General features: G+C 54.7%; 1 protein-coding gene across 1 annotated transcript; it reads right to left on the bottom strand.

The window, feature by feature from the left end:
• Nucleotides 1-427: 427 nt before the first annotated feature.
• Nucleotides 428-19023, bottom strand: TRPM2 (transient receptor potential cation channel subfamily M member 2). The gene is made up of 33 exons (XM_080622622.1): nucleotides 18921-19023; nucleotides 17385-17651; nucleotides 16985-17070; nucleotides 16338-16506; nucleotides 15801-15981; nucleotides 15251-15417; nucleotides 14646-14826; nucleotides 13764-13825; nucleotides 13391-13591; nucleotides 12916-13018; nucleotides 12555-12676; nucleotides 11204-11554; nucleotides 10602-10739; nucleotides 9645-9774; nucleotides 9190-9335; nucleotides 8917-9029; nucleotides 8580-8793; nucleotides 7928-8046; nucleotides 7416-7548; nucleotides 7113-7284; nucleotides 6451-6634; nucleotides 5996-6177; nucleotides 5721-5853; nucleotides 5515-5602; nucleotides 4865-4952; nucleotides 4552-4703; nucleotides 3972-4048; nucleotides 3779-3880; nucleotides 3364-3450; nucleotides 3073-3178; nucleotides 2427-2528; nucleotides 1898-2014; nucleotides 428-1648 (listed from the first exon to the last, which is right to left on the bottom strand). The coding sequence occupies exons 2-33, from the start codon at nucleotides 17571-17573 to the stop codon at nucleotides 1523-1525; spliced, it is 4521 nt and encodes a 1506-aa protein (XP_080478748.1). The 5' UTR covers nucleotides 17574-17651; nucleotides 18921-19023; the 3' UTR covers nucleotides 428-1522.
• Between the last annotated feature and the right edge of the window lie 2678 nt (nucleotides 19024-21701).

The following is a 21701-nucleotide window of genomic DNA, read 5'->3' as shown; positions in this document are numbered from 1 at the left end:
GCCATTCCCCTGATCCTCTGCACAGCATGGTGATGGGCCACCATAAGCAGACGTGAGCAGGCCAAGAGCAATGGGAGAAGGTGCAGTGCCACTGCTTTGGCATACAGCTTGCTTTCCAGCAGCTCCTCAAATTGACTCAAAATGTGTCATGTCATCTCTGCAGCAAGTATTGGGGGTATGATTCTGCAAGCAAAGTGAGTCTGTGCAACAAGAACACTCAAACTGGGCTCATTTTGGAGCTGTGCTCCAAATGTGGCCTCCAGGAAAGCCCCCTGCTTAGACACCATAACAGACCACCAGCCTTTAGTTGTTTAATACATGGTTTATTGAGCTAGGTTGAATAAATTGCCAGTCTGACACCCAGCCCTCCCTCGCCAAGCCCCAGTTTATCAATGGTAAAACTGCAGTTGTGCTGTGGTGGCCACCAGTGTGGGAAGAATAGCCCTGGCTGGCCAGTGTCTGATCCATCGGGAGAGGGTGGGGGAACTGCGATCCCACCCCAAGCAGTCCCAGGTACAATATGTCACCATGGGGCTGTTCTGGACTGTCGAGTGATGTCTCCACTGTGCCTTGTTCTTCCATGGCAGGCACAAAATATGTGAGTGAAGGACCCCTTGAGAGCAGAGATGTCTGAGATGGACAAAATGATGTCCTCTCTCCTGTTTTTACCTGCCCAAGGGACTGCAGAGCATGGATCACCTGGGTCCCTTTCCATCCAAGTGCACAAGGGGATTTGGGCAGGCAAGTGACATTTAGTTGGTGCCTTGGCTCAGACAGCAGGAAGCTCAGCTACAACGTGGTGCTCAGCATACACATGCAGGATCACATAACAGTATGGGACATGGGGACTGGACTTGTGTGAAGCTATGAAACCATGGGTACATAAGCCAAGAGCAGCTCACACCTTCACAAGTGCTGGATCACAAATCACGACCATGTTGTTATGTCTGAGCAACCAGAGATATGGGGACAGCTGCCACAGGAGTGACTTGCATGACAGTTAGGACCTTAGATGTGAAAGATCCCAATCCTTCTCCAGGGCAATCCTCCAGGAGATGTGGTGATAGGGCTTCCAGGGTGCAGAGCAGGAGCAGGGAAGCAGAAGTGCCATATGGACGTCCTGTGTAGAGGTGTGGTTGGGATTGACAAGTCCCCAGTGCCCACACTGAAGCAAAGCACACGTGGGAACTGAGAGAAGGAACACCTTGCAGGAGCAGCCGTGCGGCTCTGCTTGGCCCAAGCCCTGGGCTAGTGCTGTGGTTGATGTGGAAGCACCAAGACACAGGCTGGGGCTGATCCTGGTGTCTCAGGTGACCGGGATGCTGTGTAGGCACTGCCCAGACAGCCCCTGTCCCCAGCTGGTGGGGAGGGGACAGTTTTTGTCCCAGACACCTGCAATGTACATTCATGGAGGCAACCAAAGTACCTGGTCTCCAGTCTCACAGATGAGCTGGGATAGAGCTGCAGGTCCCAACCAAAACCTGGACTGGGGCAGCAGGAGCCCTGGCCTGTGTCTGAGAACTCAATAGTAGGCATCGAGGAGAGCTGAGACCTTGTGCAGGAGCTTCTTGTGATTTGCATGCAGGGGGATCCTCTTGTCCAGCACCTGCCAGCGGATGCACAGCTCCGGATCACAGCCCTGAAGGAACTAGAAGGGGACCAGAGGAATCATGTATGTGCTACCAGTGAGGAGCCATGCCAGACATGCTCAACAGCACCTCCAGTCCCCAGCCCTTTCTTTCTGGGGCCCCCGTTGCAGTGTCACCCTATATTCATCCCCATGTGCTTCCTCCACTGCATGCATTTGGAGAACCCCAGTCCTGATGAGGGTGAGATGTGGGTCTGGAGATGTGGCTCCCCAGAGAGCTGGGTCAGGGAGTCGCAGAGAGACCCATACCGAGTTCAGCCGCTTCATCTCCACATCATTCTGGCTGTTGAAGTGCACGCTGACAGCGACTGTCTCAACCCACGCGTTATCTGTGTTGCGGGGGTCATCAAGATACCCCTTGTGTACCTGCGCACAGTGAAGGAGTGCAACATTAGCAGAGGCTTTAGTACCTAAGTGAACCAACAGGCAGTGATGGGGCATCTTGCCACAGGTTGTTTGCTCTTCTAGAGATCAGCACCCTGTTACCACTGCAGCTGGAGCTGTGGAGAGCAATCACAGCAGGCACAGACACTGGTGCATGCGGCCCATCCCCGGGATCCCTGAGCTGCCTCCCTGCATGGTGTGAGACTATTACAGTGTCTTTCCACCTCCCCAAGCCATCCCTCCCCAGTGGCAGCACTGGCCAAAGGGTGATGCACCCTGCCCCTGTACCCTGGGGACTCCCATGTGATCCTGTAGCACCATGATGTCCACATGTCCCTTTACTGTTGTGATGCCCACATGTCCCTGTACCACTGGGACACACACATGCTCCCACCTCAGTGCCTTGTTTCAGCAAGCTCTGGAACTGGGGCCAGAATTCCCGGCGCAGGATCCACTTCAGCTTTAGGGGCAACATCTCACCCGGCTCCAGTGACCCCTGTGCCGAAGCAGATGCCAGGTGTGGGACCTGCCATTAGCCCAGCCCAACCTCCTCACTGCCACCAGCTTGGCCATCAGGCAGTTGCCACCTCTGCAGAAGTTGCCACAAGCTCTGGTGGGGGGAGCAAGCAGCAGTGATTCCTCTTTTCTTCCCTTTTTCCCTCCCTCTCCCACCAGAAGTCCTCAGCTGTGCCCAGACAGATATCTGAGTTTGCTTGATTCAGCCTCTGGACTTTTCTGTTGAAAGACTCCATGCCAATGTCTTCACATGCTCACATGAATGACATGTGAGAACTGAAGCCATGGGGGAGAAGCAGGAGGCAGTGGGTCAGGGTGGGGGTCTGTAACAGGACCACCGCTCGCCCAGCACCACTGACAGCACAGCCCCGCAAGCAGATGCTCTGCAGGAAGGGCAGAGGTACCTCCTCGGACAAGGCTGTGTCTCCTGCCTGTGTTCCTCCCTTTTCTGCAGGACATCCAGCTCTCAGCTGGCCACATCTCCCCAGACCCTTCCACACCATCTGGTTTCCACCAGCTCTTACCCCTGGCAGAGCCCAGACGTCCGACAGCGGGTACTGCGCCACAAGGACTTCCAGCATCTTCTTCAGGTTCTTCCTTATAATGGACCCATCCAAATTCCTCCTCCACCTGTGAGAGAGGCCCCTGTTATGCTGCAGCTGGACTCAGCTCCCCCCTGGCCAGCAGTGGGTGAACGGGCAGGAGTGGGTTTTGCCAGGTCCTGGTCTCTCTCAGATGGCTTTGTGCCCTCTTTTCCATGCCGCCTCCCCAGCTCTGTCCTGGAGCAGGACACCTCTCTGTCCCTACACACTCACCGGGTCACAACGGGGTGCAGGGCATGGTTGGGACCAAAGCAGTGCAGCCTCCCTCGGCCTCGCAGGCCCGTCCTTCCCATGGGGTTCCTGGCAGGAAGAGAGCGAGTATGCTGTGACGGTGCCAGGGATCATCTGTGCACCCCATCATGCTGATAAAAGCCCTGTACTGCTCCCCAAATTTCCCACCAGTGCACTGCACCTCTTCTGGACACTGGAGTTTTTTGAGGTGCAAGGGGGGAACAGTCATGAGGATGATGCATGCCATTACCCCTGCCCCACCATTAGCTGTAGGGAAGTGGGAAGGGGATGAATGCATCTAGGCCATACTGAATTCTCTGTCTCCCTGGTGCTTTGCCTACAACCTGGCACCCCACCTCCCACTAGGCCCACCTGCCCCCATGGTGGATGCACTCACAAGGGCAGCCCATCCTGCACAATGTAGAGGCCATGGAAGCTCTGCCGGTCGATCAGCCCATCCATGGTGTTGTAGTTGATCTTCAGGAGAGACTCCAAGGAGCTGCGGGGCAGGAGGCAGCCCGGCAGGGAGAGCTGGCTGTGCCACCCCCAGGAAGGTGCAGAGGAGTAGGGAGCTATAGGGGGACACTCACAGGGTGAACGGGTCCTGCACAGCCATGTCCTTGTGCTCAGCAGAGTAAGTGGGAGGGTCGTATAGTGCAAAGTCCACCTGCAGAGCACATGGCATATCAGGGCCCCTGGAGACGCTGTCTGCCCCAGTCCCATCCTCTGCCCAGCTTGTGGCATCACCTCCCGAGGCTTGTAGGGCTCCAGGCCCTGCTTGGGGACTGAGCTCAGGGTGTTGGTGTCAGGCTGATGCCTCTCACTCATGCCCCTCTGGAAGCCAGTGTCAGATCCTGTCTCTGACCCTGAGCCAGCCCTGACTCAGGAAATGCAGAGGTAGGTGGCTGTACCCTCTGCTTCCTAACCAAGCATCACCAAGTATCCCTGGCACTGCAGATCCCAGAAGGAACGATGCCTGTTCACCTCTCCTTGTCCCTGGCAGAGTCTCAGCATCTGCTCCAGGAAACCCCTTGTCCCAGGGCTGGGAACAACAGAAGCTCCCAAGTGTGACGCGGATATGACACAGAGCCTGTTCTTCTTCCCACCACCATAAGGATCTGCCTCGTGGTGCCCCCTACCAGCCCTGCTGCCCAGGACCACAGCTCCTACCTCCCAGGGCACCTTCTCATCCGGCACAGGGAAGCGGCGGGTGTGGGACCCTGGGTACAGGAGGTTTCGGGCAAGCACATGGTATGGGGACTGGCTTTCCTCGGGTTTCCTCTCCAGGGCAAACTCCTTTGTCTCCAAGGCTTTGCCCAAGCCTGTGAGGCAGACGCAGACAGTGAGGGCCTGCAAAGCAGGGTGCTGAGCCTGGTGCTGTGAACTGTGGCTCTGCTGAGGGAGCTGGCTGGGGTCCCCATGGGGCTGCTGCTGATCCCTGGGCTCCCCCGGTGCTGCTGGGATGAAGATGGGTTTCGCTTACCCGAAGAGGGCACATCCTCTCCTGCGCTGAATCCATGGTCCTGCAGCGCCTGCATTATCCACCTGAGGGCCTGTGCGCTCTGATGCACCTGTGTGTGAAAGGAGACGGTCACCCCCCAGACCCTCACTGCACACCAGGCTCCCTGCTTGTGTGGAACAGCTCCACAGGGAGGGGACAGAGAGTGCCCCATGTCCAGAGGTCTGGAGGGTCCTCCTGGGATAAGGAGAAGAGCTGAGTCAGATCTAACTACTTGGATGACTGCGGGAGCACAGGCTTATCCCATCACTTTGCACCTTCATCCTGTTCATTTTGGAATCAAACAGAACATTTCCCATAACACTTTTTCTCTCAGATGTTATTGTCTTCACAGAATAACAGAACGGTTTGGGTTGGAAGGGACCTTAAAGCTCATCCAGTTCCAACCCCCTGCCAAGGGCAGGGACACCTTCCACTAGACCAGCTTGCTCCAAGCCCTGTCCAACCTGGCCTTGAACACTGCCAGTGATGGAGCAGCCACAGCTGCTCTGGGAAACCTTTTCCTGTCTGAAGGAGCATTGATTCAAAGCAGCTCTCTCTTGTGCTCCGGGTCTGTTGACTCAGCCCCTAGAAAACCCCACTTTCCTTATGGAGTTGCTCAGCTTTTGCCTCACCTGGTCTTCCAGAGAGGTCAGCCTCTGCTCCACCAGCCCTGTCCTCTTCACCCGGTCCAAGTCCAGGAGCTCTGCCAGTATGTCAACCCTGGAGGGACAGTGCAGAGAGGAACCCCCTCAGCAGCCACTCCTGATCTGATCCCATATCCTCCCTGCCTGGGACGCTGGAGGACTGAAGTATGTCCCTGTCTCAGGAGTGCTGGTACCTTTGTGCAATATTTCGGATCTTTTGCTCCATGTTCTGCTTCTCCTGGCACTGCTGGTTCTGCAGGTAGTTCTCCTTCAGATACATCTCCCAGGAAAGGAGTGCAGCTTCTTCGTTCTTCTCCAGCTTCTCTTCTGCCCAGGGAAGGAGTTGTCAGACCCTTGGGCACCCCAAACCCCAGTAACACAGCCCTGACACCAAGCTGTGTGCTTTGGTGCACAATGCCATGCACCCAGGGAGGGGGCGAAGGGCAGGAGGAGAGATGTTGGTCCTCACTGAGCTGCCTGTGGCACGTGGCCGGCCGGCAGAGCAAGCCTCGCTGGACCAGGATCTGCAGGTGGTTGAGAAGGATGAAGGGTGGAGGCGCAGGCGGGCGGCCGTGGTACTCCTCAATCAGGTCGTGCCGCTGGAACTTCCAGATCTGGTCCGTGTGCTGCTGGACCTGCTGGAAGGTGTAGCTGGGGCAGAGCCCCGGTGTCAGCCGTGCCATGGGGACGAGAAGGCACATAGTGTGCGTATAGTGCCCCAGATCGTACCAGGCTCACTGATCAGCCCTGGCCTGCACCTGCTGCTTCCACCATCTCTATAGCCCCCCTCAAAGCACTCCTATGCTCTGGTCAGCATGTGCCCCAGGACCCTCATTGTGCTTTCTCAGTGTGCAGTGCCCTGGCCATGGCCATGCCTGCAAACAAGGCTTCACTGTCAGGCCCATGGGGCCAGGTCAGACTCACTTGAACATGGCGATGAGGAGGTTGAGGAGGAGGATGTTGGTGAAGAGCAAGTACAGGCACAATAAGATGACTGTCAGCCAGTCTGGGAAGATGGGTTTCTTGCTGTCCTCATTTGTCTCCGGGCACTTGGGCTTGTAGGGGTCAGTTCCATTGGGGCTGCACTGGTCAATGTTGAAGTTGACTCCTGCAAGGGAGCACAGCATGACTCACGGCAGTCAGCCCTTGTGGTGTCTCAGGAAGCACACTGTGCCTCTGAAAGAGGCCAGCATCAAGGGAGCTTAGCACCAGTCACAGATTTGACCTCAGATCTGCATCATGCCAGGTCCTCCGCTCACTGCCACCAGCTTTGCAGCTGTGGCACTGAGCTGGATAGACCCATGGCCCTGTGACTTTGCTAGTGTGCTCTCTTGACTGCTTGTGCAGATGTAGTTCCTGGGTTTGCACTGGTGGCAACACTCCCAGAGTGGTGGAGCAGGGCTCCATCCCCATGCCCTGTCATTGCTCCCTCTTTGCCTGATGTTGTTCCTGTTGAGCCCTGTGCATGACTTCCATGGACCAACAAGGCAGGAGCTGGGCACACTGCGGCATGAGCTTGGTACTCCTCAGCCTTGTCACAGCCACCGTGATCATGCCACATGCAGTCAAAGGCTAGTGTCCCTTACCATCGATGTAGGAGGGAATCTGCCCAAAGATGGTCAGGTAGGAGTGGTAGACCACACCACGGAAAAGCCACTCCACACGCTCCTCATTGTGAATCAGGATGGCCTGCTTGGCAACTCCAAAGGACACAACCCACACTGCCAGCAGGAAGAGGAAGAAGAAGACATCCTTCATCTGCAAAAAACAAAGGGGAAGCAAAACTGTGTCCTGGAGCAAACCCCACTCCAGGATCAGGACAGGATGACACTGGTGGCAGGCATCCAGCTGGTGTAGCTGATCCTGGCAGGATGAAGGACCGCTCTCACCATGCGCTTCACAATGATGATCTTAGGCCCCAGCGTTTTACTGACAGTGAAAATGTGCATCAGACGCAGGCAGAAAATGATAAAAGCCAGTGACAGGATGATGCGCCCGGGATATAAAGTTGATGGGATCAGCCTGGGCACAGAAGAGAGGAAAGGGAACATCTCAGTGCCACCAATGTTGAGGTTTCTCTGATCTCACAGCATTACATTTCTGCAGTACCAGTGAGCTTCCCAGCTAGGCTGGAAAAGAACTTTAAGATCACCGAGTCCAACCGTTACCCCAGCACTGCCAAGACCACCACTAAAGCATATCACTGAGGGCCTCATCTACGCGTTTTTTGAACACTTCCATGGACAGTGATTCCACCACTTCCCTGGCAGCCTGATCACTTCCCTGGGAAGCCATCCTCATTGGCCTTTGAAGAAATTGCAATTAAAAAATGTGCACAAATCTCACACTGGTTTTGTAGCCTGCAGCTCTGGCTTGAGCCACAAGTGTCTCTGCAACTCACCTGCAAGTCAGCCCTGTGATAAAGACTAGGATGGCACAGATATCCAACCTATTCCAGAAGTCCTTGAAGTACAGGGAAGCCATTTTCACAACCCCAAACCCATCTGGATCATACAACAGCTGTTGGGAAGAGAAGAGGAATTGGTATTTCAGTGAAAGCCTTGTTAGATACTAATGTACCTTGTAGTGGGGAGGGCCTGCACAGACCTGCTGCCATCACTGGACCCTCTTGCTTACCCAAACTTAACCTTTTCTACAAGGATATAGCAGGAGCATGGGGATAGACAAAGATATGGGGCCTTTTAGTCAGGTGAAGAAAGGCACTGAGATGTTCAAGCAAACTGAATATCAAGCAACGCCTGGAAATAAATGCTCAAGGAAAGAGGTGGTCCTTCCAGTTCCTAACGTTTTTAGCTCAAAACCAGCATGTGTTTCTACAGGTACCCAGCCAGGCCAGACACAGCCAAGAAGGTTCTCTGGCCTCAGAGATGGGGGGATCTGGCAGTCCCTTGTGCTGGGACCTCTGTGAATGGATGGTGACCAAAGAAGCAACTTAGGAACATGAGCTACACAGGACCTTCCATAAGCACACAGAGGGTGTCTCTCTCCCTCATCTCACCTCCTCTCAGCCTCTGCTTCTGCCTGCCCCGTACCTGGCGGGTCTCCTCGCACACCAGGGAGAAGAGCCAGAAATAGAGGAGGTACTCCCACCAGGATGGCACCGGCTGGAAGTCAACCATCAGGACATAGGCAAAGAGCAGGAGGAAGGTGAAGTAAGAGAGGATGTTCATGTGGAAGATGACGACAGGCGCTGTGAAGAAGGCTCGGAGCCGTGTCAGGCAGCCCATTGGCTGCAGCCTCTTCTCCCTATGAGGAAGAGGGGCTCAGCTGCCCAGGGAAATGCCACAGCAGTTTCTCCCAGCCAGCTGCAGGGTGAGGCTGGAGGAAATCCATGCCTTGATGCACGCATGCCCCAGCAACGAGAAGTACCTGAAGGTGATGAGGCCAGTGTAGAGAAGTGGGAAGAACAACATGCATACAATAACCCGCCAAAGCCCGTTGTCCATACACATCTTCCCCCACCAGACTTTGGTTAGAAAGGCCTGTGAGGAGGGAGTGGGGGGAGCACTGGTTACAGGAGCCTGCCTGCCTGTCAGAGAGGGGCTGAAGGACAGAGCCCCACTGCTGCCAATGAGGAACCCTGGATCAGCGGCAGGGGACACCTAGGCACTTCCCCTCCATGCACCACTGCTGGGAACCCACCTGGACGCCCCCATGGGACACAAAATTCATGTTCTTGGCCTCCAACGCCAGCTGCAGGCAGGTTGTCTTCCCCCAGGCTTCAGAGACACGGGTGAGAAGCTTCTGGGCTCTCTCTTCATCCTTGCGGTAGCAGTCTGTGAACACGCCTGGCCAGACAGGTACCAGGGAGACACGACTGAGCTGCTGGACCATCTTGGTGCTCAGCAAGGTGCCCACAGAGCCACCCTTTTCAGCAGGATCTGGACCTTAACACCACACAGTGGCACCCTCTGTGCTCCCACCACCACTCAGGCACAGTCCTCGCAGCTCCACCATCCCAACCTTGATGAGAGGATCCCGATTTGGAATCACTGACCACAGACATCCCTCACCCCAGACACCTCCTGGACAAAGCCAGCCAGCCCTCCCTGCAGGGTGCGAGAGCAGTTCCGGGTTGCTGGTCCCCTCCTGCTCACCAATTGCCTTCCGCTCGTACTCCTCAGCCAGAGCCATCATGTCCTCGGTGGTGTCGGTGTCTTCCTCCTCCTTGGCCAACTCCTTCAGGATTTTGCTGCAGGCCAGCGCGGCCGCCATGCAGTCCTGGCTCTGGAGCAGAAGAGGCCAGAGAGAGCATGGGGATCTGTGCCCTGTCCTGCAGGTCCCAGTAGTTCTGCCAAGCCCTCCACAGCTCCCACAGGGAAGGAATGTCCCAAGCAGACTGTTTCTCAGTGTGGACAGCTTGCTGTGAGCTGTGCTCCTCTCTGGGTGCAGGGGCAGTAGGAAACCCACTGCCATGGGGAATCTGGGGTTAACCATGCTGTCCTTGTGGAAAGCCTTGAGTGATGGGACAATATGACTGCATGGCATGGTCACTATGCCGTCAGCCACACTGCTTCTGTGTTTAAACTGGGGTGTTGTTTATGGGGAGAAGCCTTCTCCAGCTACCGTGCACCTGTGTCCTTCCTGCAGTGTACTGAACCCTCTCTCAGGTTTTGGAAGGAAGAGCACACTTCTGGCCCAGCACATCACATCTGCCTACAGCGTGTATTTTCATAGCCTCATAAAATCACGGAAAGGTTTGGGCTGGAAAGGACCCTAAGGATCAGCCTGGCCCAACCCCATGCAATGGACAGGGACACTTTTGACTAGACCAGGTTTATCAAAGCTCCGTCCAGCTTCCTGGCCTTGAACACTGCCAGGAATGGGGCATCCTTGGCTGGGAAGGGAGAGATCTTGCCTCATAGTGTGGCTGGGGATGAACACCAGGCTCAACAGCTGTCTCACATTTGGCTGTGGGTCGGGCTCAGGCACTGCCGTGGGCCGGCTCGCCTGCTGTCACAAATCCCAGCGGATGCAATCTTTCCTTTTGGGCCTGGGAAGTTTGGCTCCATCTGAGCCTCACAGCTCAGGCCGACAGCTCTGGGCTGTGATACCTGGGCCCAGATGATTTCTGCCAGCTCCTTGTGGTTCTGGACCACAGCCCAGATAAGCAGGTCACGGACTGGGTCCATGGTGAAGGTGGCTCGGCCAGCAGAGCGCTTGTAGAGGGACCGGAGACTTGAGCCCTGAACCTGCAAGGCATGTGAGGTCAAAGCTGCTCCCTGCCAAGTGGCTGCAGAGAGCAGGCAGCCCCTCAACACATAGCCACTCCTGACCCCTGAGTGTCTGCTTCCTCCATGCATGGAAGGGCCTTTGCTGCACATCGCAGGGTGGCCAAGCGGGGTGGCCGCCTGGAAATGCCACCTTTTCTAGGGCCAGGATCACGTGGGGATGTGCCCAGCCTGTCCAGCGCACCCACCCCACTGGGTCCTGTCCACCAGCACCACAAGGACACACGGTGCTGCCGGTGTAGAAAGGTGGGAGTCACACCTTGAATAGGGGGTAGATGACTTGGATAGGGCTTTAAGGGACTCTGAGTGAGATTCTTGAGCAGGCAAGAAAGCAGACACCCAGCTGCAACCCCCAGGATGGCTTCTTGAGCCCACATTCCCCTCCCAAATGCAACCCTGCCACCACGTCACCTGGAGATACGTACATTCAGATTGATGTGCGGGACAGGGATGGAGAGCCGGGCCCGCTCTGTGTGCTTGGGCTTGGGGTAGAGAGGCTGTGTGGAGCAGCCCAGCAGCTCCCGCAGCACCTGGGAGACATGGTGCAGCTGGATTCTTGGCATTTTGGAGCTGGCTGTGTGCTCTCTCTCCTCCAGCAGGACCTTCTGCAGCTTGCTGTGGAACAGGCAGGATGGTGCCATGTTGTCGTAGAGGTAAACCAGGGTGTCCCAGGTGACAAACTCCTTGAGGCGCACTCCCTGCTCCAGGAACAGCTTCACAAACTCTGGCTTGTTGGAGATCAGGGCAGCTGCCATCACAGGGTGGAGATCTGTGGGCTGGCAGGCCAGAGGAGAGGTGAGGGTCTCCACGGCCACAGGGCAGGATTTCACCATGCTCCTCGCTCAGGGGGAAGATTTTATCCCTGAGCGCACAAGGAGCTTCTGGGTGTGAGAGCAGAAGGGAGGTACTGGGGCTTGTGGGGCATCTAAAAGAGAGAGTTAGTATGCTCTCGCCTCTCAGCTGCCTGCTCCTAATGGTCACCCAGTTCAGCCTTTGCGGGGCTTTTCTTTCCAAGGCAACCTTTGTGTGTGTCTAGAAGTGAAAGCAAGCCCCGTGGGTAAGGGGGTACATGTTTGTCCTGGCAGGAAGGTACCTGCTGACCTTCTACCACAGGTTTCAGCTTCAGCTTTTCATACCAGCCACACTGGTCCAGGGCTGCAGTGTATGTAACAGCCCTGGCCTGCATCGGCTAATCTGGGAGCCTGCCTTGTCTTCCCCTCCTGACAAAGCTGTGGTAATGAATAGGAAAATCCCTTCCAAGTCCCACAGCCTCATCAGAAAGGACAGACATCCCAGCTTAGCTTTGACTTCCCAACAGCAGGATCTGGTGTGGGCTGGCAGACTGGCTTGTGCTGCTCACTGCCCCACTCCAGTAAGGTTTAAACAAGGAAGCACCAGGTTGGGTGAGATGAGTTTGACAATGTGGTGTGAGCAGCAAGAGGTATTTTTGACTCTGGGTTGGTGGATCATCTTTAAAAAGGCAGTGGTTTTGTGTAAAATATCAGTCATCTTTGTTAACAACAACATGCCAAATAGGACCTTTACAAGTAATGATTTGCAGGGTGTGCTCACCTCTGCTTTGGATGTTTGAGGGCACTTTTGAAAACAAAACAGATTAAGACCCCCTGGCAATGTAGTGGGAGTTTAGGGTCCAAAAGCAATGCCCTCACAAACTGTCCTTAGGCACAGCTGAGGTACCCTCAATATCCACAGTCCTCAAGTGGGACCTGACAAGCTGTAAGCCTGACCAGAGCAGTAGCACAGGTACTGCCTTACCTTCCACTCATGGTCATCTGTGAAGATCTCACTGCGAGCAATGTCCACCCTGTTCCAGGCCACAGCTAACTTCAGCTGGTAGTCCCAGTTCTCATGACCGAAATTGTCCTGGTTTCGGGATGCTGCATGCAGAGAACATGTGTTAGAACAGAGGATCATTTACATGGTGAGAAGATACCACCTGGAGGCCCCCTTGGAGGCCTGGCCTTCTGGGATAAGTATCTCTCCCCAGTCAGCTCAGCATCACGAGTTTCCAGGACCTCTCTGGTGACCTCGTAAGTCAAGCAGCTGCAGGAGGTGACTTGTAACCTCCATCTCATTCATCTCATCCCATCCTCCCAGGCAGCTCCCCACCCCTCACCTTTGAACAAGGCCTGAAGGATGGCCACATCCACGTCCTGCTGGCCGTATTTGCCCTCTCTGAAAATGGTCAGGAGCTGCCAGCTCCGCACTACATCTTGGATCTACAAGGAGAGCCATGGGCAAGCAATCAGCAGCTGCATCTCCTCCCTGATCCTTCCCGCAGCCTCTGTCTTGTGTGGGGCAATTCCTTGCTCCTTTTGGGTTGCCTGCAGACCCCCTGTATCTCCCAGCCTGGCTAGGGTCGATCCCAAATGGTACCTCTGCCCAAAGAGAGCAGTCATGGAGGAGCAGAACTTGAGCCCTTTGGGTGCCCACCAAGACAATGCTGAGCATGGCTGGGAAGATGGAGGGTTGGCAGAGATAAGCCTAAACTTCACACTGGGAGCCTTCCTGTTCACAGGCAAGGAGCCCTGGGGTCCTCTTCGATCTCCACAAGCTCAGTCAGAGGAGCTGTCTGCCTGCACGAGGCTCACCTTCTTGGTCCACTCCACCACTTTGCCCTCAGTGAATTGCTCATAGGTGTCCCGGAAGAACACACTCAGCTTCTTCTGGATCAAGGCAATGGTTATCTTGGGCACAGGCAGGCTGGCCACTTGTGCGATGACATCGGCCACGCGCCCAGACCCTTCTACAATCACACAGGGGGTCCCATTGGAGATGGCGTTGTAGATGGTCTGCAACAGAGCGGGGAGGCTGGTCCTTAGTTCTGCCCAGAGACCAGCAGGCTCTCTCTGAGAGCCACCCTGTTGCTCTGCAGCACTCCTGCAGCTGGTGTGGCACCATGGTGTGGCACCATGCTCGCACCAACACCTAAAAGCAGCACCCTGAGCAGGAGTAGTTGCTTACGTCGAGCGTCCCTGGGCCTCCTTCCAGCACCACGCACACAATGGGGATCTTGATGGCAACGCCTGCAGGGAAGCAGAGCCCAGGATCACTTCCCTGTGGGGCACACCACCATGCACCTGTATGTGGTCCCCTCTGAGCAGTGCAATGTGAAAGGCAAGGTGTGAATGTGAAAGGCACATGCGGGAGCATGCGTGCACATGTGTTAGAACAGAGGATCATTTATGGACAAGAAGACACCACCTGGGAGCCCTCTTTGAGGCCTGACTCATTGGAATAAATGACTCTCCCTGATCAGCTCAGCATCACAAGATTTGGGGACCCCTTTGGTGACCTGATAAGTCAATCAGTTGGCTCTTTGGTTTGTATCACTGAGGAACCAGGTTCCACATTTGTCATGACAATCCTCTCAAACTCCTTGCCTGGGTCCTTCAGGGAAGCCACAGCCTCCCCTCTCAACAGAGGCCAGGATGGGCACCCATTTCCAGTCTTCCAGTGCCTAAAGGGGCCGACAAGAAATCTGGAGAGGGACATTTTAAAAGGGCCTGTAGTGACAGGACGAGGGGGAATGGCTTTGAGCTGACAGAGGGGAGATTTAGATTAGATATTAGGAAGAAATTCTTCCCTATGAGGGTGCTGAGGCACTGGCACAGGTTGCCCAGAGAAGCTGTGGCTGCCCCATCCCTGGCAGTGTTCAAGGCCAGGTTGGACGGGGCTTGGAGCAACCTGGTCCAGTGGAAGGTGTCCCTGCCCGTGGCAAGGGGTTGGAACCGGATGAGCTTTAAGGTCCTTTCCAACCCAAACCATTCTATGATTCTACCAACAGATGACCCATCCCACCTTATGCCCTTCCCTGCCTCAGACCTGGCTATGTGTCACTGTTACCTCCTTTCACCTTCGTCTGCTCCGAAATGAACTTCTCCAGTCTGGTCCTCAGGGGGATTTCCACCCCATACCTCCCGTGAGTCCCATCGTCCACCAGGATGAAGTGGGAGTGGTTGCTGTCCAGGCATGACAGGCTGCCTTGGTTCTCCTCATCCAGTACATACTCAGCTGGAAAGCCACCCTGTAAGATGTAGAAGGAGAGACTCTGGAAGAAGGCTGCAGAGGAGCACCAGATGCACCGAGCAACCAGGAACAGGTCGGCATGTGGGGACAGTCTGGCCAAACAGCCATCCCTGTCCCCCCTGCAGTTCTCGTGTCAGCCTTGCCCCATGCTTTCTCTGCCTCTGCTCCACCTGCCCTCACACCCACATGGGTCCTCCCAGGAGAAGGACAGCAACCTATAGAAGACACTGGGAAGGGCAGAGGGGCTTCTCAGCAAATGCCAGCCTGGAACCATCACTCATTCTGGTGCAGCTGGGTTTTATCAGGGCTGCCAGCCACAGGCACATCTCGAAGCACCCATTCCCACCACAGTCCTTGGCAGGGCTTCCCCAGCAGACCAAGTGCAGGCAAAGCAAATGCAGCTCTGGCTCTGCCCATCTCACCATGGGGCAGATGAGGCTCTCCCGGTTGTACACGGTCCCCCAGGTGGCTATGCCTATGGTGACAATCTCACTGTCCTTGTGGCCGCAGCTCAGGGTGAAGTCTCGCACCGCCTCTCCCACCTGTTTCATCACACCAGCGTGGGACCCCCCAGTGATGATCCAGGCTCCTGGGGGTCAGAGAGGGGCTTGGGAAGGAAGAAGCTCTGCTCACAGCAATCTCCTGGCATCTCCCTATACAGCTGCAGGAACACCTCGGAGATGCTCCATCTCACAGGTGCCTTGCCTGCCCACTACATCAAGCCCAGGCAGCAGAGGAGATGCCTTCTTTAGCACTGTGTTGCATCTGAAGCCCAGCTCCTTGTGAGCTTGTTTGCAGTGATTAAGAAGAGTCCATTTCTGGTGGTGGTAGACCAGATGGGGACCTACAGGCTTCCTGGGCCAACTCGGTATCCCCAGAGCAGCCCAACTCACTGAACACAGTGAGTTAGCCATAGCCAGATTATGGGCCCCTCTCCCACTTCAATTGCAGCAGAGCCTCTGCATCTCTTACCAGTGGTCTGGGCCACTTTGACTAGCCCTTGCCGGAAGATGTTCTTCAGCCTTGGTTTCATAATGAAGTTTTTGGCTCCCCCGGTGACTGAGATGAGCAGGTTGGGTGCATCGAGGCCCCAGTGATGTGTCATGAGGTGGTAGATGACCCATGGAGGGGTATCTGAGGAGACGCGTACATACTGCAAAAAAGGGAGCATAAAAGTGTTTTGGGTAAAAACAACAGGGTCAGAGTAACAAGGCACCTCCACCACAAGTCTCCTGTCCCAGGGAAGAACCAGGGGCTTCCCATGCCATTTCCCAGCAGAGTCCTGCGCTGTTGACCCAAGTCTTTGTGCATGACCCTGTTCCAAATCGCTTCCCTGGGACTGTGCATTCCAAAGACAAACCTAAGGACATGGAATAGCACTCCTTAAAGCACGAAGGTCAGGCTCATGGTTTCAGAAATGGATTAGGAGGGGAACACTTGCATCTCATTTGCCATGGCAAGACCCAGACACTGTCTCCCCATGCACCACAGACAAGAAAACCAGATCACCTTCCCCATCTTCTGTCCCAGGCCTCTGAAGTGGATATCACCAAAGGCATCTGTTGGCATTTCCCGGATATGTGTTCTGGGGTCCCATTCCTTTCCCAGGAAGATGGGAGGTTTGGTAGCATCTTCCAGGTGCTGTTCTCTGAGGTAGCCACACTCACACACGATCCTCCTGGAACACACATCGCCAGTTTTGCTGGAAACCAGCTAAAGCTGAAAGGCAAAGCCCAGCTGGGCCACCCACCTCAGCCCAGGCAAGAGGTGCTGGTGTTCTCATTAAGAACACCAGAGGCACCAGCATTTCCCACCCAGCCCATCATCCAGCTCAAAGCTTGCACAGAAACAAAGGTGTTTTGAGGGAAACCTAGCAAAAAAAATGGTATTCCCACCTGTAGAGATTTAGGGGAGAGATATTAAGGCTGCTCTGGATGAAGTCTGAATGGAAATGACTGAGTGTGAAAGTATCAGAAAGGTTGCTCATGGGACATGGGATATCAGCCATGTGCTGACACACAGTAGGGTGAAGAACCAGTGCAAAAGGAATTCGTGACCCCCCTTGGCACCAGCTCCCTTGACAGAAAAGTGGGATTTTCTGGTGCTGTAGCTTTGTCACAAACACCCCTCCTGCTTTCCCGGACTGTCTGACTTACCCAGAATCTGACGTCTGGGAGCTTTCAACAAAGTAGGTGCACTCTTTCTTCCGGATGTTCTCAGGAATCCATGAGATGAGATTTTCCTGAGGGAGCAGGAAGAGCAGCAAGAGGTCAGGATTTCTGCAAAGGGCAGAAGTTACACCAGGGGCTACACACTCTGGTGCTTGGAGCAGATCTGGGACAGAGCAAGGACAGCAAGGACAAAGCCAGGTGTAGCCACAGGGCAAGAGATGAGTGCTGGACATTTAACACAGATGTCTGGGTTTTTTCTGCCTGCCTCTAAAACTAAAGTGATCTGTTATTAATGCCCCCATTAATGAGTCCCTTGATAACTCATTAACATTTTTTCCATCGTGTGTGGCCAACAATCCACTCTTTCAGCACCTCCTGAACTTGCCTTTTCATTGCTGCTGCTGGGGAAATGGGCTTTCCGCCTGCTTTTTGAGACGCTGCTACTGCTCTGCTGGAGGTTGGGGACCACCTCGAAGTCACTCATCTTTCTGGGGTGGGTGGCAGGGTCATCTCCTCTCTCAGAGCGCACCTTGTTCAGTTTGGAGGGGAGCACCTTGGTGCACCAACCACGCATGGCCGTGGCTGCTGTGTCCTAAACCACTCAGCCTCCTCTCTCCTGTTCCTGGGATGGGAGGTTCTGAACATCTCCATCCTGAGTGCAGCAGGAAAGAAAAAGGTTACCTACGAACATAAAGCACTGAGGCACCCTGTCCATCGTTCCTGGTAGGAAAGGAGTCCATGGGACACCTGCTGGACCCTTGCCATGGTCCTGACACAGGGGCCGCATGGGTGGTGAACCAGGCTCAGTGTGTATCATGCTGCCACAGGGAAGCCCATCAGCCTCTGCACATTGACCCCATCACACTTTGCCCACCAGCTCCACTGCCTGACTGTTGGCCTGCTCCACTGCCTGGCTGTCCATTAGTCCCCAGCTCTCCTCACTCCATCCCCACTGCGGCAGCTGGGACATTTCTGGCAGCAGGGACAGCAGCAACCAGGTCCCAACAGAAGTACACAGCCTCAGTGACCTTAGGAGCCAGATATTGGCAGACTGGCTTTCTGCATCAGCACAACCCACCACAGGTCTGATTGCTGGAGAAAGAGCTGTCAAAACAAGGTCAAACACACCCTTAGTTCTTGTTCCTGGTCCTTCAGGTCAAGGAGGCTGGTGGGGTTTGGGACATGGCCACAGGCAGCTCATAAGCCCGTGCAGGAGGGCTCTCACACCAGGCCCTCCATGGGCACTCCCAGGATGAACAACAATGCTGACAAAAACCCAGAATCCCAGAATCCCAGACTGGTTTGAGTTGGAAGGGACCTTAAAGCTCATCCAGTTCCAACTCCCTGCCATGGGCAGGGACACCTTCCACTGGACCAGGTTGCTCCAAGCCCTGTCCAACCTGGCCTTGAACACTGCCAGGGATGGGGCAGCCACAGCTTCTCTGGGCAACCTGTGCCAGGGCCTCAGCACCCTCACAGGGAAGAATTTCTTCCTAACATCTATTCTTAAACTCCCCTGTCTCAGCTCAAAGCCATTCCCCCTCGTCCTGTCACTACAGGCCCTTGTAAAAAGTCCCTCTCCAGATTTTCTGTCATCCCCTTTAGCACTGGAGCTGCTCTAAGTTCTCCCGAGAGAATCCCTTCTCCGGGCTGAATACCTGTTCTTAAGGCTTGGGGCCAAGGGCAGAGCATCCCTGGAAGCACCCACTGCCTTCCCTCATCTCTCTGCCATGGGAGGGGGCTGCAACCCCGAGGGACCAGGGCCTGCCCCACTGCAGGCACCACAGGGGCCCTCATCCCAGGGGTCACCTCTCGGCTGTACAGGCTGGTAACAGAACCGATCAGGACAGCCCTCACCGCAGCACTGAGCACACGAACCATGCCCAGCCCCCTGCATGACCGTCTGCCAGGCTGCCTGTACCTTTCCCACAGCATCCTCCGGCCGCATCACCAGCTTCTCCACTTCTGTCCTACGGATTCAGTCCCGTGTCCCTCTCCTTCGGCGGGTCATTTTGTCACTGGAGACACAGGCAGCGAGCGGAGAGCAGGGCAGAGCTGCCTGCAGAGAGGAGGAGATGGCAGGAGGCTGGCAGCTTCCCAGCGAATCAGGCTGCAGCAGCAGTCCCTGCTGAGGTGCTGCGGGCCTGAGTGTGCTGGAGCGGCTGAGTCACGCTCCCGCTGCCTGCAGCAGCGATTTCCTCCCGCAGCATCCCACTGAGACCAGCCCCACATGGGGCAGATGCCTGCAACCGAGCCCCTGGGGCAGGTACCACCTTCGAGGGTGCTCCAGGGATGAAGAGGCTCCAGCACGCAGGTGCTGTTGAAAAGGAGCAGCAGCTCTGATGGAGGTTTGGGTGCGTCACACGCTTGGCAAGTGTGATGAGAAATCCCTCCCTTAACTGTCAATTCTGATCAGGCTATAGAAGCAAAGCATACAGCCTGGTACAGTGGAAGGTGTGATTCTGTGATATATATATATATATTAGTTATATACTGTGATGCGATGAGGCAGTGGAATTTTACTGGAGAATTTTGGTATTGTTCACGCTTAAGTAAAAGAAACAGAAGTATACCCTGGCCCTGGAAAGCAGGACTTTGCTTCTGGGAAGCTTCAAGCAGTCCATGAAAAGCACAGACTGTTTTTCCATAAAGCACAACATAAAGCATAGCATAAATCATAACACTCTTATCCCTGGGACAACGATGGTAACACCAGGATTCCAGCTCCTCTGACACATCCTTGAAACCCTACTGGCATCATCTAGTGTCACAGATCAGTAACTGAGCAATCATAGAGTCACAGAACAGTTTGTGTTGGAAGGGGCTTTAAAGCTCATTCAGTTATAATCCCCTGGTGGGGCAGGGACTCCTTCCCCTAGACCAGGTAATCAGAACAAGACTGACTCCAGGGACACCTGATCAAATAGACAAGCAGCAAGAATGCTGCAGAAACAGAATGGCTTTGCCAAGTTTATTGTGATTAGTAATTGGTAGTGTGGCTGTTAGTGATCAATTTTGCTGTACTTGAATGCCTGAAGGATATAAAACCCCTGTTTAAAGCCCCATTTGGCTGCCCAAATTAGGCTGGGGCACTTCATACACATGAATAAATACTTCCCCTTGTAACTGTATGCTTTGAATTCAGCTTCTCACCTCAGTCAGCATGGACCAGGCAGGACTTTTTGTAACACAAGCCCTGGGTGAGGACCCTCACTGTCACACACCGGCATCAAATGACTTTCAGCTGGTGCATCCCACCTCCCCATCTCAGGTGCTCTTTTTCATTTTGCAACACGGTCAGGTACTGGGGCAATGCATTCAACAAATAAATAGGGTACAAAGGAAAAGTCGGTGGTGTGATCATGTCCTTTAGGTTGCTTTCCAGCCAAGGCATGCGAGTTAGCATGGACCATCTGTGCAACAAGTTCTGCAGTCCTGCATCCAGCTCTGGGGACCCCAACACAAGAGGGACATGGAGCTGCTCAAGTGAGTCCAGAGGAGGCCACAAAGATACTCTGAGGGCTGGAGCAGCTCTGTTATGGAGACAGGCTGAGAGAGCTGGGCTTGTTCAGCCTGGAGAAGGCTCTGGGGAGACCTTAGAGCAGCCTCCAGTGCCTTAAGGGGCTACAGGAAATATGGAGAGGGACTTTTTCCAAGGGCCTGTAGTGACAGGACGAGGGGGAATGGCTTAGAGCTGACAGAGGGGAGAGGTAGATTCGATATGAGGACGAAATCTTTCCCTGTGAGGGTGGTGAGGCGCTGGCACAGGTTGCCCAGAGAAGCTGTGGCTGCCCCATCCCTGGCAGTGTTCAAGGCCAGGTTGGACGGGGCTTGGAGCGATCTGGTCTAATGGAAGGTGTCCCTGCCCATGGCAGGGGGTTGGAACTGGATGAGCTTTAAGGTCCTTTCCAACCCCAACCATTCTGTGATTCTGGTTTCCTTGAACAAGAGCAAACAGCTGAGACATTTCCCTAAGAGAACAGATGCCACTAATAAGGCAGTAAATAAAATCCATGTGCAGTGCTTTACAGTTCAGTTGTAATTAACTCTGCACTGCCAAAAGAACTGAAGCTGTAACTGCACATTAATTACACATTAATGTGAGCACTCATCCTCTCTCGGCTGGCTAGCTCTCTGGAGACCATGGCTTTTATTTCACTTTTGCATATGCCAAAACCGCCGTGGCCCAGTGGGACCTGTGCGGAGCCAGAACACTGGGGCAGTTCCTGCTGCTCCTCCTAAAAGCCCAGCAAGGCTGAAAGTGAATCCTGACAAGTTAACATCCATTTGCAACAGCAGGAGGAGCAAGGTAAGAGTATGAAGGACTCCACTGCTCTCTAGCGACTGTGCCCAAACACACACAGCCCATAATACAGGTCAAATTCAAGCCAATTGATGTTTGGGAATGGTTTATGCTGCCAAACCTGCCAGCACCACGGAGCCACGCTGGATCAGTCCCTTGCTCCGGGTTCCTTCCAGCAGTGCCCCTGGCTCTGTGTGAGTCCCTGTTCCTGCTGGGGCTCAGCTGATCCTCCCAGAAGCCACCATGGTGCTGTCCTGGTGTGGCTGCTGCTGCTGCTGTGGTTGCTGGAGGAGGAACCTTGCTGCAGAGCAAGGAGAACATCTCCATCCTTGCTGGAAAAGCATTCAAATGACCTGACAAGGGAGAACACATGCTCTGGTCTGACAGGGTTAGGGGCTC

Source organism: Psittacula echo, assembly GCF_963264785.1.
Source record: "Psittacula echo genome assembly, chromosome: 7".
Classification (NCBI taxonomy): Eukaryota; Metazoa; Chordata; class Aves; order Psittaciformes; family Psittacidae; genus Psittacula; species Psittacula echo.
Note: the sequence above shows the minus strand (reverse complement) of the source record. Positions and strands in the feature narration are given on the sequence as shown.

Bases quoted from the DNA above. Each gene is read 5' to 3' on its own strand.
- TRPM2 (XM_080622622.1), bottom strand. From the start codon at position 17,573: ATGCGTGGTTGGTGCACCAAGGTGCTCCCCTCCAAACTGAACAAGGTG. The intron at 15,418-15,800 runs GTAAGAGATGCA...TCTGACCCCCAG, and splicing joins CAAAGTGGCCCAGACCACTG to GAGCCTGGATCATCACTGGG. The intron at 6,635-7,112 runs GTAAGGGACACT...GCTCCCTTGCAG, and splicing joins GATTCCCTCCTACATCGATG to GAGTCAACTTCAACATTGAC.